This window comes from Salminus brasiliensis, chromosome 17, assembly GCF_030463535.1.
Source record: "Salminus brasiliensis chromosome 17, fSalBra1.hap2, whole genome shotgun sequence".
NCBI lineage: Eukaryota > Metazoa > Chordata > Actinopteri > Characiformes > Bryconidae > Salminus > Salminus brasiliensis.
Genome location: NC_132894.1, coordinates 9,608,038 through 9,620,661, shown reverse-complemented (window position 1 = coordinate 9,620,661; position 12,624 = coordinate 9,608,038). Strand labels below are relative to the sequence as shown.

Sequence of the window (12,624 nt, the reverse complement as noted above, 5' to 3'; positions counted from 1 at the left end):
ACCACAGCAACTCACAGCCACAAAGAAAGACCATGTAAAGTTACAGAGCCTGGATGCAGTGTACTGAGGCACATAAGTGCAGATAAGTCCCCAACACTTTGCTGAGTTCCAACCCTGTTGTTAGAGCTGCAAGGGGGAGGGGCAACCAAATATTAATGCCTATGGATTTAGAATGGGGTGTCATAAAAGCTTCTGTAGGGTTAACGTGTCCCAATACTTTTGTTCATATAGTGTAGCTGGTAGCAAATGGTTGGATATTAGTGGGATTTTCATTTCCTTCCTTAGAGACACAAACATGCAAATCTCATACTATTTTTTTCACAAACAGTATATCACACAGAATTTCCCACGTAACCATTCCTTTAATAACTAATTAAACTACTCCATTAGGAAGAATTACCGCCGGGAACTCACGTGCAGTATGGCCCGGTGAAGTTGTCCGCACAGAGGCAGGCATACTTGCCAATGCCGTGCAGGCAGGTGCCACCGTTTGCACACCGGTGCTGGGCACAGACATCCACCTCCAGTTCACAGTTAATGCCAGTGTAGCCCAACTCACAAACACACTCATACTGCAGGCCCTGAGCAGTGCAGTTGCCATGACGACAGGGGTTGGAGGCGCAGATGTCGGTGCTGATTTCGCAACGCGGGCCTGTCCAACCAGAGGGGCAGGTGCAGTTGAAGAGGTCGAAGAGATCCACACAGTCGCCGGCGTTGATGCATGGGTTGGGCTCACACACCAGCCCACCCGCACACCCGCTAAGAACGGACGCTGTGGATGCTTTCTGGAACTGCTCCTCCTGGGTCCGAGGCAGCCTAACGTCACTTGGGCTGTAATACGGCAGCACTATCCCGCCGATCTCCACGGTACTCAAACAGCCAATCAGGTTACTGTCTGGCTCTGTTCCCAGCCCCCCCAACAGGATGTCCACACCCTCACGAAGGAAATCGAGGTTGCTGGCCTTCGAGCTCGACGTGATTAACTCTTCTCCATCGTCCGGGAGATGCATGGTCCATTGGGAAGAGTTAGCCCAGGGCGCAACCATGAAGAGCTGTATGCTATGCCACTTGCCATCGGATATGGCCCTAGCACTGTGTAGGGTTAGCGGGGAGGAAGAGGGTGAAAAAGAGGAAAGTGTGCTGAGCAATTCCAAAACCAGCAGGCCGTCCTGCAGGGACACGCTCACAAAGTCTGAGCCGCTATGGGCGTGGAGAATGGTTGCATTTCGCTTCCGAGTGCGAATACTGAAGGAGATGTTGGTGAGGTGGCGCGAGATCAGCCCATTACTGCGGTATGTTAAAATGATGTCACTCTGAAAAGTAGCACTGGAGATACCTGCAAGCATTGAGAACGGTTTAGGTGAACTAATCGGTTTACATAACATTTCAGCAGCACTGTCCTTCTAACCTACATTACTTAAGTCTGCCCTACCTCGAAGCAGCTAAAAAGAAAACAAATGCCTGTTAACAACATGCTTAGCTAATCAATGCTCTACTGAACAATCCAGCTTAAGACCAGCTTTTGCTGGCAGCTCGTTTCGGATGGTCTAAACTGGTCTTTGCTGGTCAAGGTGGCTAAAAAGCTGTTCATCCAGGCAAAACCATACTCTATCCTGGTAAGAAAGATTGTATGTTGCATTTGATTTTGGTCATGCTGGTCAAGCTTGGTCATACTGGGTGTTAAGCTTAGTCAGGTGATCATGCTTGTAGACCAGCTAAACCAGCTTGATAAGCTTAAACTGGTCATGCTTTTTTTCAACAGGGCATGGTTATCTGTCACAATGCTAATCGACTTGACTACTGGTAAATAAAAGGAAACACCACTAAAACAGACTCTTATACTAAACATCACACATTTATTCCTAGCTTTATCGTAATTCACTAAAATTCCCATTTCAAATTCAGCCATGTTAATTCACACAGACTTAAAATTAGCAACCTAACCTTGGTTTGCACTACACTTCTGAACTGCTAATCCTGCCAAATCAGACTGGTGGTGTTCTTGTGGAATCATATTGGCTTGACATGGCAGATGGATGCAAATCATAGTTAATCCAAAGCAGGCTAATCCTGGCTAGAAATAATCTGCCCCCTAAGAAGACTACAAACCACAAACATATTGTAAGATTAAACACTTAGTGGCCAAAACACAGCAGGCACATAGCTTCTCCTCTTGAGTTTTAATATCAAAAATGAAAGATGCAGAAACTACCTCTATCCCTGTAGTGTTCAACCAAATCTTAAAAAAAAGGTTGTGTGCATTAGTGAGGTCAAGATGTTGAATGATCACTACCCCACCTCAACCCCAATGCCTGGCATTAGGCATAGTGCCAATAGTTGAATGTTCATCTGCTCCAGACAGTCCTATTCTATAGGCGCTACTTCTTTACAGGGATTGAACAAGCTGTGTGTAATGTGCGTATAGTGTAACTGCCAGCCTAGCCTATGGCCTAAAACTATAGGCCAATACAATAAAAGTAGCATTAAGCAATAAACAGCACTTACATTCATAGCCTTGACCAACAGTCCTACACTGAGCTTGGGCAGGGCATGGAGAGAGTTCACACCACTGAACCTTCTCGCAGTGACGGCCAGAGGTACTGGGGGGACAAGTGCACATGAAATCATCCCACACCGAGAAACACATCCCACCATTCTGACAGGGATTTTTCTGTGGAGACAAAATAAAATGGAAAAACACCAAAAAATACATTTTGTTACATTAGAAAATTAAATACAAACTAGTCAATTTTAAAGGTGTTACAGCACCCCTAAGATTCAGGATTTTAAAAAACTATCCTAGTGGTTAATGCAATCTATTATAACTGATTACTATTTTAAAGGCTCATGGCTTGGCATGTGACTTACGGTGCAGTAGTCATCCCCAATACAGCCTTCAGAGACATTAACCAGATGCTCTGGGCTATACGACTTCCCAGGGACGCCGGAAGGGAAGAACAGCAGTGGCATGTCATTGAGACGAAGGTCCTGGATGCAGCCTTTAAAGTGGCCTCCAAACACAGTTGACGTGACTGTGTCATCCATGCCGGCCACATAAACCTTGTCCCCAGCATGCATGTCAACAGGATCAACTGGCACAGGCCCGGACACAAGGTCAGACTCCAGCAGCATCATCTGGCCATACTCAACAGCTACACTAACGAAGTGGATATCGCCATCACTAACAATGTTCTTGCTGACTACGCTCTGGGAGTTGTCAACCTGAGCTTTTAGTCGTCCTTGCTCCAGCCACACGCGAAGGTACTGGTTGGTGCTGTTGGTGACTAAAAGCAGTAGGCCTGATTTCCGCCGTGTACGAAGGAACATTGAGAGGGTAATGATGGTCGGATCAGGCTCATCGCTAATATTAAAGACGGCGTAGCTCAAAGAGTCCTCCTGGCCAAACCTGGCAGAGATATACTCTGTAGGACAAAGGAAACAGACATAAAACAACATGCTTCAGTTGTATTCAGCTACAACATTTATCAGTTAATGCCTGCTTAGTCTGTATTTCTGTCACTGCATGTTGCCAGTGGTCTACAACCCTGGTCCTCGAATATTTCTGCTTACATTCCCTGCTCTAACAGACCAATTCAACTCAGATAGGCCGGGTTTATTAGCTACTAGCAGGCAAAATAGCAAAATATGCAGGGCAGGGCTACTCCAGGACCAGGGCTGGGAATCACTGTTCTAATCATCTAACAAGCTTGTTAATTAAGTAATAAGTTTACTCTGCATGTTTTAAACCTGGGGAAAACAAAAAAAAAGGGTACTCCAGAACCATTATTGAGAAATACTGCTTTAAAGCAACACTATGTAGCATTCTTACCTTAACATAACTGCTTCAAAATCATTGTGATGCTTCACTGACTTGTAATAGGGAGAACAGCATTGCTGTTGTTACTACTCTGGGCTCAGAACGTAGCTAACTGCACTATGTAATTTTGGAGAAGCGGGTAGGAGAATGCTCATGAGAGCTGCGTAATGCTTTGTAACCCCTCTAAATCATATTTGTGTAAAATTCTGTAATATTACTGTACCACCTCAGTCCACATGCTTCTTTCACTTTCAGTGACTGTTCTGTATCTCTCAGCTCGTCCAAAAAAGCGTGGTGGATCACAGCACGAATTACACCTCCGGACTGTAGGGGGAGCCCAGGAGCAAGAAATGACAATTTTCCATAGTGTTGCTTTAAGGTGACACCTAAACCTGGAAGATTGCTAGGACTAGCTGTCCACTGTTACAAACTTCAAAAATGTAAAATTACCATCAGCACAATTGGGCCCTTCGTACGGCCGCTGGCACTCGCACTGGTATCCTTGCCACAAGTTGATGCACTTGCCTTGATTTTCACATGGAACATGGAGGCAGCGGTCGCGGTGGTCGCAGCCGCGTGTGACATTCACAGCTGAAGCACTTAACCAGTCTTCTGGCACCATCAGCTGTGCGTCCACATACAGGTCCTGCATGCAGCCGATAAAGGGACCAGAAAGTCCTCCATCTGCCAGGCCTCCAATCAAGGTCCTCTGCAGGGATGACTCCAGTATCAATGGTCCAGTCTCCACCTGGGCTGCTGCCCCACAGTACTCACCCTGGCAGGGCTTGAGGAGCTGCAGCAACAGTGTACCTTCACTGAGCACGGCCTCCACTGTGTGCCACTCTCCATCCGCCACATTCTGAGGTAACTTTAGGGTCCAGCCATGGCCGTCCTCTTTGGTGGTCTCTGCCCTTAAGCTTAGCTGCAAACGGCCATGCAGCAACTCCAAAGTGAGCAGAGGTCCTTCGCTTCCTCGCTGAAAGAGCACAGAGTTGCTCAGCACTGTCCTGAAGCTCAGGGTGATGTTGGAAGAGTAGTCCAGAAGTGGGGTCTGTAAGCTGAGGAAACCCCCAAAGGACTCGAAGGAGAAGGTGGTGCTGGTCTGGCAGCGTGAGCCGGTGTAACCAGGCAAGCAGGTGCAGCTGTAGCCGTGCAGGCCGTCGCTCAGAAAGGGTGTGCAGGCTGCCCTGTTCAGGCACTCATGACCCTCACAGCCCACCAGCGGCTCACTGCAGTTTTGGCCTCCATAGAGGACGCCGTCCTTGCTCTCTAATGGGCAGATACAGATGTAGCTGCCAACAGTGTCCTTGCACAAGCCTCCATTATGACAAGGAGCAGAATCACAATCGTCAATGTCCTCTTCACAGTAGGCACCTGCAAGGGATGACCCAATAAGGAGTTACGAAAAAGAAAAGCTTAGAGAGAAGACCACATGAGAAACTTCTCCTCCCAGCTATCTATCTTTGTACCCCATAATCTTCCCTATTATCAAGTCTTATCTCTAATTCCAAGGTGTCCAATCTTATCCACAAAGGATTTGTGTAGCTGCAGTATTTCTGTAAAGTGCCCAAACCTTGCACAGGTCACAGTGATGATTTAGATTTTTTTCTTTATGTTATGAAAGAGTAACTGTGCATCAGGGTTTGCTAAAACCATTGTGTCTTATGTTTGATTAGGTTGCCCGAACTTTTTCAAAAGACCAAAAATAGAACCCAGTATCACTATCTCAGTAACTCAGCTTCTCTACACCACATTTTCCAGACTGAACTGGCTCATTGAAGATGTATTTTCCTTTACTTCTGTTGGAATGTGTATAAATTTGGCCCTTACAGTTGATGCCAAGGATAATGTGGGCATCTGTCAGTTGGTCATTCCTCAAGCAAACAGTCATGCAAAGCTGGCTTCATAAATCCCAAATCCTAATGCCGTTTTTGCTGCCAACTGGCAGAGCGTCGGAATCATTAAATGACACCAAACACACAATGACTGCAAGTCCATTCCTCCCAGAGTCTTTGTATAGATACACATAGCAAATGACTATACTGGTACGGCTAACTATGACACTAGTCAACTGGTCTTGTACACCAATAACTAGCCACACATCACATGCCTACCCTAAAAGACTTTAGACAAGTCGAGACAGTGAGGCATTACCTGAACTAAGCAAGAGGACACCCCAAACCCAAATGATCCCTCTCCTCATCATACTACAGTCTGAGCCTCTACTCCGTCACCAAACCTTCATGCAGTCTGTTAACTCTGGGCAAATATCCATGTTGCTTATGGGCCATCCCAGCAAGCAGCCCTCACTGCTTCATGATGCAGCGCTCTTCTCAAAGCCAGCTCCTACAGGATTAGTTTAATGCTAGTTGAGCATCTTACAACTGTGAGGCCCAATTATAGACTAAGCTGTCGACCTGATCTACAGTCTGCAGTGAGGGTGGCTGAACAGAAAGGAAACTCTGATTAGTTAGAAATCTCAGACTGAACAGAGGTCTAATTGCCATGCATAAATCAGATGTGTCATGCTGAAAGATCTGTGTTTTTTGGTCTCAAGGCGTAGACACAGACACAATTTACTGTCCCTTACAGTATCTTGAACTGATCTTTTGATATTGATCCACGTTATAAGCGTAGTATCACAATGCTATGTACCAAACTATAAACCAAGGGTCAGTTAGGCTTAGATTTGGACTCATTTGCAATGACTGAATAGTAAATGCCGAATGGAAATAGGGGTGAGTGATGCGGGATAAAAACATGACTCTTTTCATAATACACAATATTTCATAATGTTGTCTGAATGGACAAAAAGAGCAGTGATGAAATAATCAAAAACTAAGTACTTAAAAAGTAATTAAACACACTTTACTGCACTAAATTTAATTAATACAAAAATAGTAAAGTAATAATAAAGATAATAAAGTAAAAAAATAATAAAGTAATTAACTTATTGTGCTCACTTTGTAATAAAACATGCAGTTTTATTAACTGCTGATATCCACAATAAACTCAGAAAAGCATATTGTGACATATTATGCTGTAGGCTAATTTATCAAGATAATGATTTTTATGTTAATTTTGTGTTTTTGCTCAACCTTACCTAGAAACTGTTTTAGTCACATTTTTTGTTTACATTTTTGGTAGCTTATTTAAGTTAGATTTTTAATTTATTACCTCTTTATTAACTCAAACCCCTTTGTTTATTTACATAAATCCAAAAAATATATCTCTTTTTTTGTAAGTTTCACAATTGAATTACTTGCACTGTTAAAATTATTAACAACTACAGTTTAATTTCATGTCATTTTTATTTTGAATGTTTGCTTGGTTTAGTTGCTCATTTTCAGTAAAGAATACTGTTGGAATTAATAGAATAGGACAAATATAATGAGGTTATTACTTATTATTATTCATTATTGTTATCAGTTATCTAAATTGTTGCTCAGACACACATAAGCTGTATATGAATGTAACAGCAATACAACTACTTATTTATTTATTTATTTATCTATCTATCTATCTATCTAGGTCTATCTATGTATCTATTTGTATATGTAACTATTTATCCGACCAATTTCTCACCTCACATACTATTCTGTAATACTCAATTACAGAAACATCTCCATCAGCTTCTTGTTGGCATTCAAACGGTGTAGCTCCTTACCTGTGAATCCATGCAGGCATCTGCATACATATCCTGTAGCGTGCCTGGGGTCGTAGAGGTCAGGCAGCAGGGGCTCTGTCCCGTAATACTTCTCCCAGGAGCGCTCGATGCAGATGGCTTCGTTCAAACAGGGACCACTGCCACATTCATTCACATCCACCTCACAGTGTCGACCCTCAAAGCCTGCGAGGACATGGGATGAGAGTATTATACAGATCAGAAACATGCTAATGTCTGATTCATGTGAAAGTACTAACAGATGAAACAGCAAATATACCAATAAGCAATAAAATCTGTATTATCAATAAAGCTCACTCGTCACCCTGAACAATCTTTTAGGCTTGTACAGGCTTACCTGGCCAACACTTGCAGGTATAATTCCTCCCCTCTTCCTGACAGAGGGCGCCATTGAGGCAGGGCTGATTCCAGCAGGGTGGAAGAGGCACCTCACAGTAAGAGCCAGTAAACCCGCTCTGGGAGCAATCACAGCTGTAGCTGCAAGAACAGGATTCAAACTGTGAAGTAACACCCTCACAATTCTCATGTGAACATCGTGTTCACTCCTATGTGAAACTGTGTGACAATTTTGAGACCCTGCAGCCAGAAACAGCCAGCAATTGATATCCTTCTGCAATATCATAAAATTAATTAACTTATTTCTCTCTTATTTTTACTTGTTTTGAGTGAACTGAATGACTAAATGGGGCACATTCTATTGGCAGATCATTTTGATTAACCCTCACATTACATTATGTATCTTCCCAGGTCAAATTTAGCCTTGTTTAACCATGTCACCCCAGTAAACATATTAGGGATGGACATGGAAGAGAGCTGTTTAATATTTGAATATAGTGCGCTAGGAAAAATATACTCCTACACTGGATTACTGACAGGGTTCCTACAATTGCACACATTGATCCTGGAACATGTTCTTTCGGACTTTCTGACCTGCCTGTTACATGAGAAGACAGATGCATCTGATAAATATAAAACGACACAATACTGCTTTAATGCATTATTTTTTTGATTGGATCTAGACGAGTAGAGAACGTCTGTGTCTGATTAGGTTTTTTTTATTTTTTTTAATAACTTTTCTTGTTGGTTTTTCTTTCTTTTTTTTCTCTCTTTAAGAGTGGACTCTAAATATTCTATATGACTGTGTTATGGAAAATGTTGAATGACACTGCTGTTTAATTGCTTTCATAAAAAACAATCCTTTAACATTATCATTAGTATACTCAACATTTGTATTTAGCGTAATCAAAAGATTTACCCCTTACAGATTAACAATTGGCTTAACAATTATTTGGTCCCAGATTTGGTACCTTGAGAAGGTAAATATATAAAACATACATAATATAAACACATTAAATGAGTCAATTTCCATTCACATGTTCATTACACCCAACAATTACGGCCAGCAAAAAATGGTTTCATGCTCCAAAAATGATAAAAAAAAAAAAAGACTTGGGTCAGTTTGACTCAACACAAAGAAATGGGTCAGTTTGACTCAACACAACAGGAAGGTTAATTCAGAAAATAACAGATGATTTAGCTTTTGTCAGGAAATAATGCTTAAACATTAAACATTATCTGCCAGTGGAGTAAGATACTTTCAGTATATAGAATAAGTAGCTGAAAAATCCCATAATATTTTTACAACAATGCAAAAATGAGAAATTAGATATTCAGACTGCATTTGGATTTCACTTGCTAAGATATAATTTTTTTGCAGTGTGATGTTAACTTTTTGCATGAGTGGAGAACATCTGGTAAAAAGTAAACTGGCCCTGTTTTTAGGTTAATGTAACGAGCTAACCAGCACAATGCTAACTGCATTAACCAAGTAGCACCAGTGCAAAACTAAAGTAGAGAACGTTGACTGATCAACTTATTTTTAAGTAAAGGGAAAATGAGAATGAATGAATGAGATTTTTCATTGATCTGTTGCTGTAGGCATAGAAGCAAAGAAAAAAAGTCCACCTTACCTGTTGATTCCATCAATGCACAGAGCTCCATTCTGGCACTGGTGGTCTCTGCAATCGTCAATATTGATTTCACAGCGGCTTCCCTGGAAACCATCCAGACAAGTGCAGGAGAAGCTGTTGATGTGGTCGTGGCAGCTACCGCCATGAAGGCATGGCTGCGACTGACACTCATCAATCTGCAGCTCACAGCGATCACCTGTAATACCAACATCAGACAAAAAGATAGTTAGATAAAAACCACCTGAACACGAGCTCCAGTGGAAGAGACAGAAACAGTCTGACCTTCTTACAAAGGCATTAACATGAGTAAGTGTTGCATATCTGCTTAGATTTTTACATGTACTCAGAAATGCAGCGGATTTTGGGAATATTTCTTATTCATGTTACTTTTTAGATATTCGTCAGATAAAAAAAAATGTGGTCTTACACTTTTGTACCACAAAATAGCTTTCATTAATTTCCTGACAGGCTGCCCTGGTCAACAAAACAGCAGGTAATTAAATACTTTAGATATATGCTGAATGATGATTACTTGAAGTAGAGCAAAGGCTCTGGCGTATGATGTAAAACCACAATCACACCACTAGAGGGCATCGTGTAGGAATGTTTGAAAATACAGGAAAATACTGCTTTTCCTGAGGCATAAACCCACTGGTCACTTCATTAACAACAACCTTGCAGTTTCACCCTACACTACCATGTCAGGGTCACTGCTGGGCTGAGAATGACCAACCACCCACATAAACCCCAGGTAAACTAATATTAAATAATAATAATTAAATGATACCTAACCCCATTCAAATATAACATAAAGCATTCACTAATAATTTATGTACAGTACCTTAAAAACAACAAAAATGGAGATACAAGTTTTTTGTGTGACAGGAACGATATCTGTATACACAAAAGTTACACCCACTGCTGACAAAGATGTCAGAAATGCACACACGCAGCTCATCTTTTCCCTGTAGAGAATAAACATGAACCTATTAGCACTATGCTTAATGCCAGGCATGGGACAGAGGGGTAAAATGGGGGGCATTGAGCTGTGGAGCAGTAGAACTGTGATCTCTGGAATGATGGTGCTCCATCCAACACTTTTGGGATGAGTTGGGAGTAAGATGGGGTGGTGATCATCCAACATCCTGACCTCACTAACACTCTTGTTGCTGAACGCAATCAAATCACAGCAATGCTCCCAAATCTAGTAGAAAGTCTTTCCTAGACAGTAGAGACAGTTACTCCAACAAAAGCAGGATAAACCTTTTAATACACTTGATTTCGGAAGACACAATGAATGAGCAGGTGTCCCAATACCTCTGTCCATATAGTGTATATCAGGTCTGTGAGGGTTACGGTAATTTTCTGGCAAGCTAAAATATCCTCAAACATCCTCATCAAGAAAGCTTGGGGAGACCTGGTGTGTACTAATGCACATATATATATATATATATATATATATATATATATATATATATATATATATACACACCTTGTATATTCTGTGCACTTCTCAACCATTCCACTCAGTCAAGGACATGGCACCAGATTTTAGCACCATATGAACTGAATGAATATACACTGCAGTAGCAGCACCAACGCATGTGTGTTCTCCGCCACTCACCTATGTATCCTGGCCTGCAGAGGCACATGTAGTGTCCAATCTTGTCCATGCAGGTTGCTCCGTTCATGCAAGGCTGAGAAATGCACTCGTTCACCTCAATCTCACAACGCTCGCCCTGAAAGCCCGGCACGCAGAAGCAGGACGGGCCTTGAGGGCTGGTCCGGCAGAGGGCACGGTTGCGACAGGGGTTTGGCACGCATTGGTCCACCTCTCTCTGGCACAGGGTGCCGGTGTAGCCTGGCCGACAAAGGCAGATGTAGCCTGGGACACGGTGGGTCACGGCCAGGCATCGGGCGCTCTCTCCACACAGCGTCCGGGCGCACAGCTCTGCACTGGACTGACAGGAGTGACCGGACAGGCCCGGCCAGCAGTGGCAGGCTAACTCCCCGGGGCGTCCGCCGGTAGACTGGCATGTGGCGTTGCCCTGGCAGATGGGGGGGTGGCAGAGGGCATTGGAGGCGCAGCTCGCAGCAGACAGCTCTGCCACTGAAGATAGACACTGGCACATGAAAGTGGAGGGGTCATCTTGGCACTCAGCGCCATTCTGGCAGGGCTTGGACAGGCAGAGGGAGGAGGCCTTCAGTAGGGCTATACCTGCGAACAGTTGGAACACAGATAGAATGAAATCTTGACAAAATAGGATGGCTGTCGTGATTAGTCAATTAAGCTTAATTATTCAATTTAAAATCATACTTTTGATATTTTATTGTATGAGGACCATGTATGTTGACCTACATTATGGAAATTTAGAATTTTTTATCTCTTATCTGTTCGAACACCAACAGGACGCTTAATTAATCTTAATTTAAACTTTCTAGTTTAGTTTAGCGTAGTACACTGTCCAAATGTTTGTGGACACCCCTTCTAATGAATGTACTATGGTATATTAATTGGACATATTGCTGGCACAGATGTGCAAATGCACACAGACAGCTTGAATAGTCTATGTAGAGACGTACCGTCAATAGAATAGAACTCGGATAAACATGAACCTATTGGCACCATGCCTAATGCCAGGCGTGGGCTAGAGGGGTACAAAGCCCTCAGCACTGAGCTGTGGAGCAGTGGAACAGCGTTCTCTGGAATGATGGTGTTCTATCCAATACACTGGGGGTGAATTTTGGAGTCTGGGAATTAACATCCTGACCTCACTAATGTCTGTCACTGAATCCAATCAAATCCTTTAAAGCAGTGCTCCAAAATCTAGTAGAAATCCTTCCCTGGACAGTCGAGACAGTTACTCCAACAAAAGCAGGATAAGTTAATTTTTGAACTTTCACTTAAATTAATGCTCCAATTCCAAACTTTTTATGACATTCAATAAATATTAAGTGTTATCATGTATCAGTTTTATCAATGTTTTTATTGTATTGTGTTTTTATTTATTGTATTTTTAGTATTGGGAAACTTCAAATTTCAGATTAATGTTGTGTAGGAAACATTCAAAGAACATTTTTACATAATTTCTGTAATGCTACGGCCTAACTTGCACTGATTAATGTGCAATCACTGATATTCACATGACTTC

General features: G+C 42.4%; 1 protein-coding gene across 1 annotated transcript in view; it reads right to left on the bottom strand.

Moving 5' to 3' along the window:
- The window catches only part of crb1 (crumbs cell polarity complex component 1), a 30,154-nt gene that overhangs the window by 12,630 nt on the left and 4,900 nt on the right, over nt 1–12,624 (bottom strand). Inside the window, exons 2-9 of the mRNA XM_072660937.1 lie at nt 11,097–11,690; nt 9,473–9,668; nt 7,840–7,979; nt 7,485–7,667; nt 4,268–5,191; nt 2,869–3,422; nt 2,506–2,671; nt 415–1,336 (exon numbers count right to left, since the gene is read on the bottom strand). Of these exons, the coding sequence (XP_072517038.1) occupies nt 415–1,336; nt 2,506–2,671; nt 2,869–3,422; nt 4,268–5,191; nt 7,485–7,667; nt 7,840–7,979; nt 9,473–9,668; nt 11,097–11,690 (3,679 nt within the window). The remainder of the gene's footprint in view (nt 1–414; nt 1,337–2,505; nt 2,672–2,868; nt 3,423–4,267; nt 5,192–7,484; nt 7,668–7,839; nt 7,980–9,472; nt 9,669–11,096; nt 11,691–12,624) is intronic.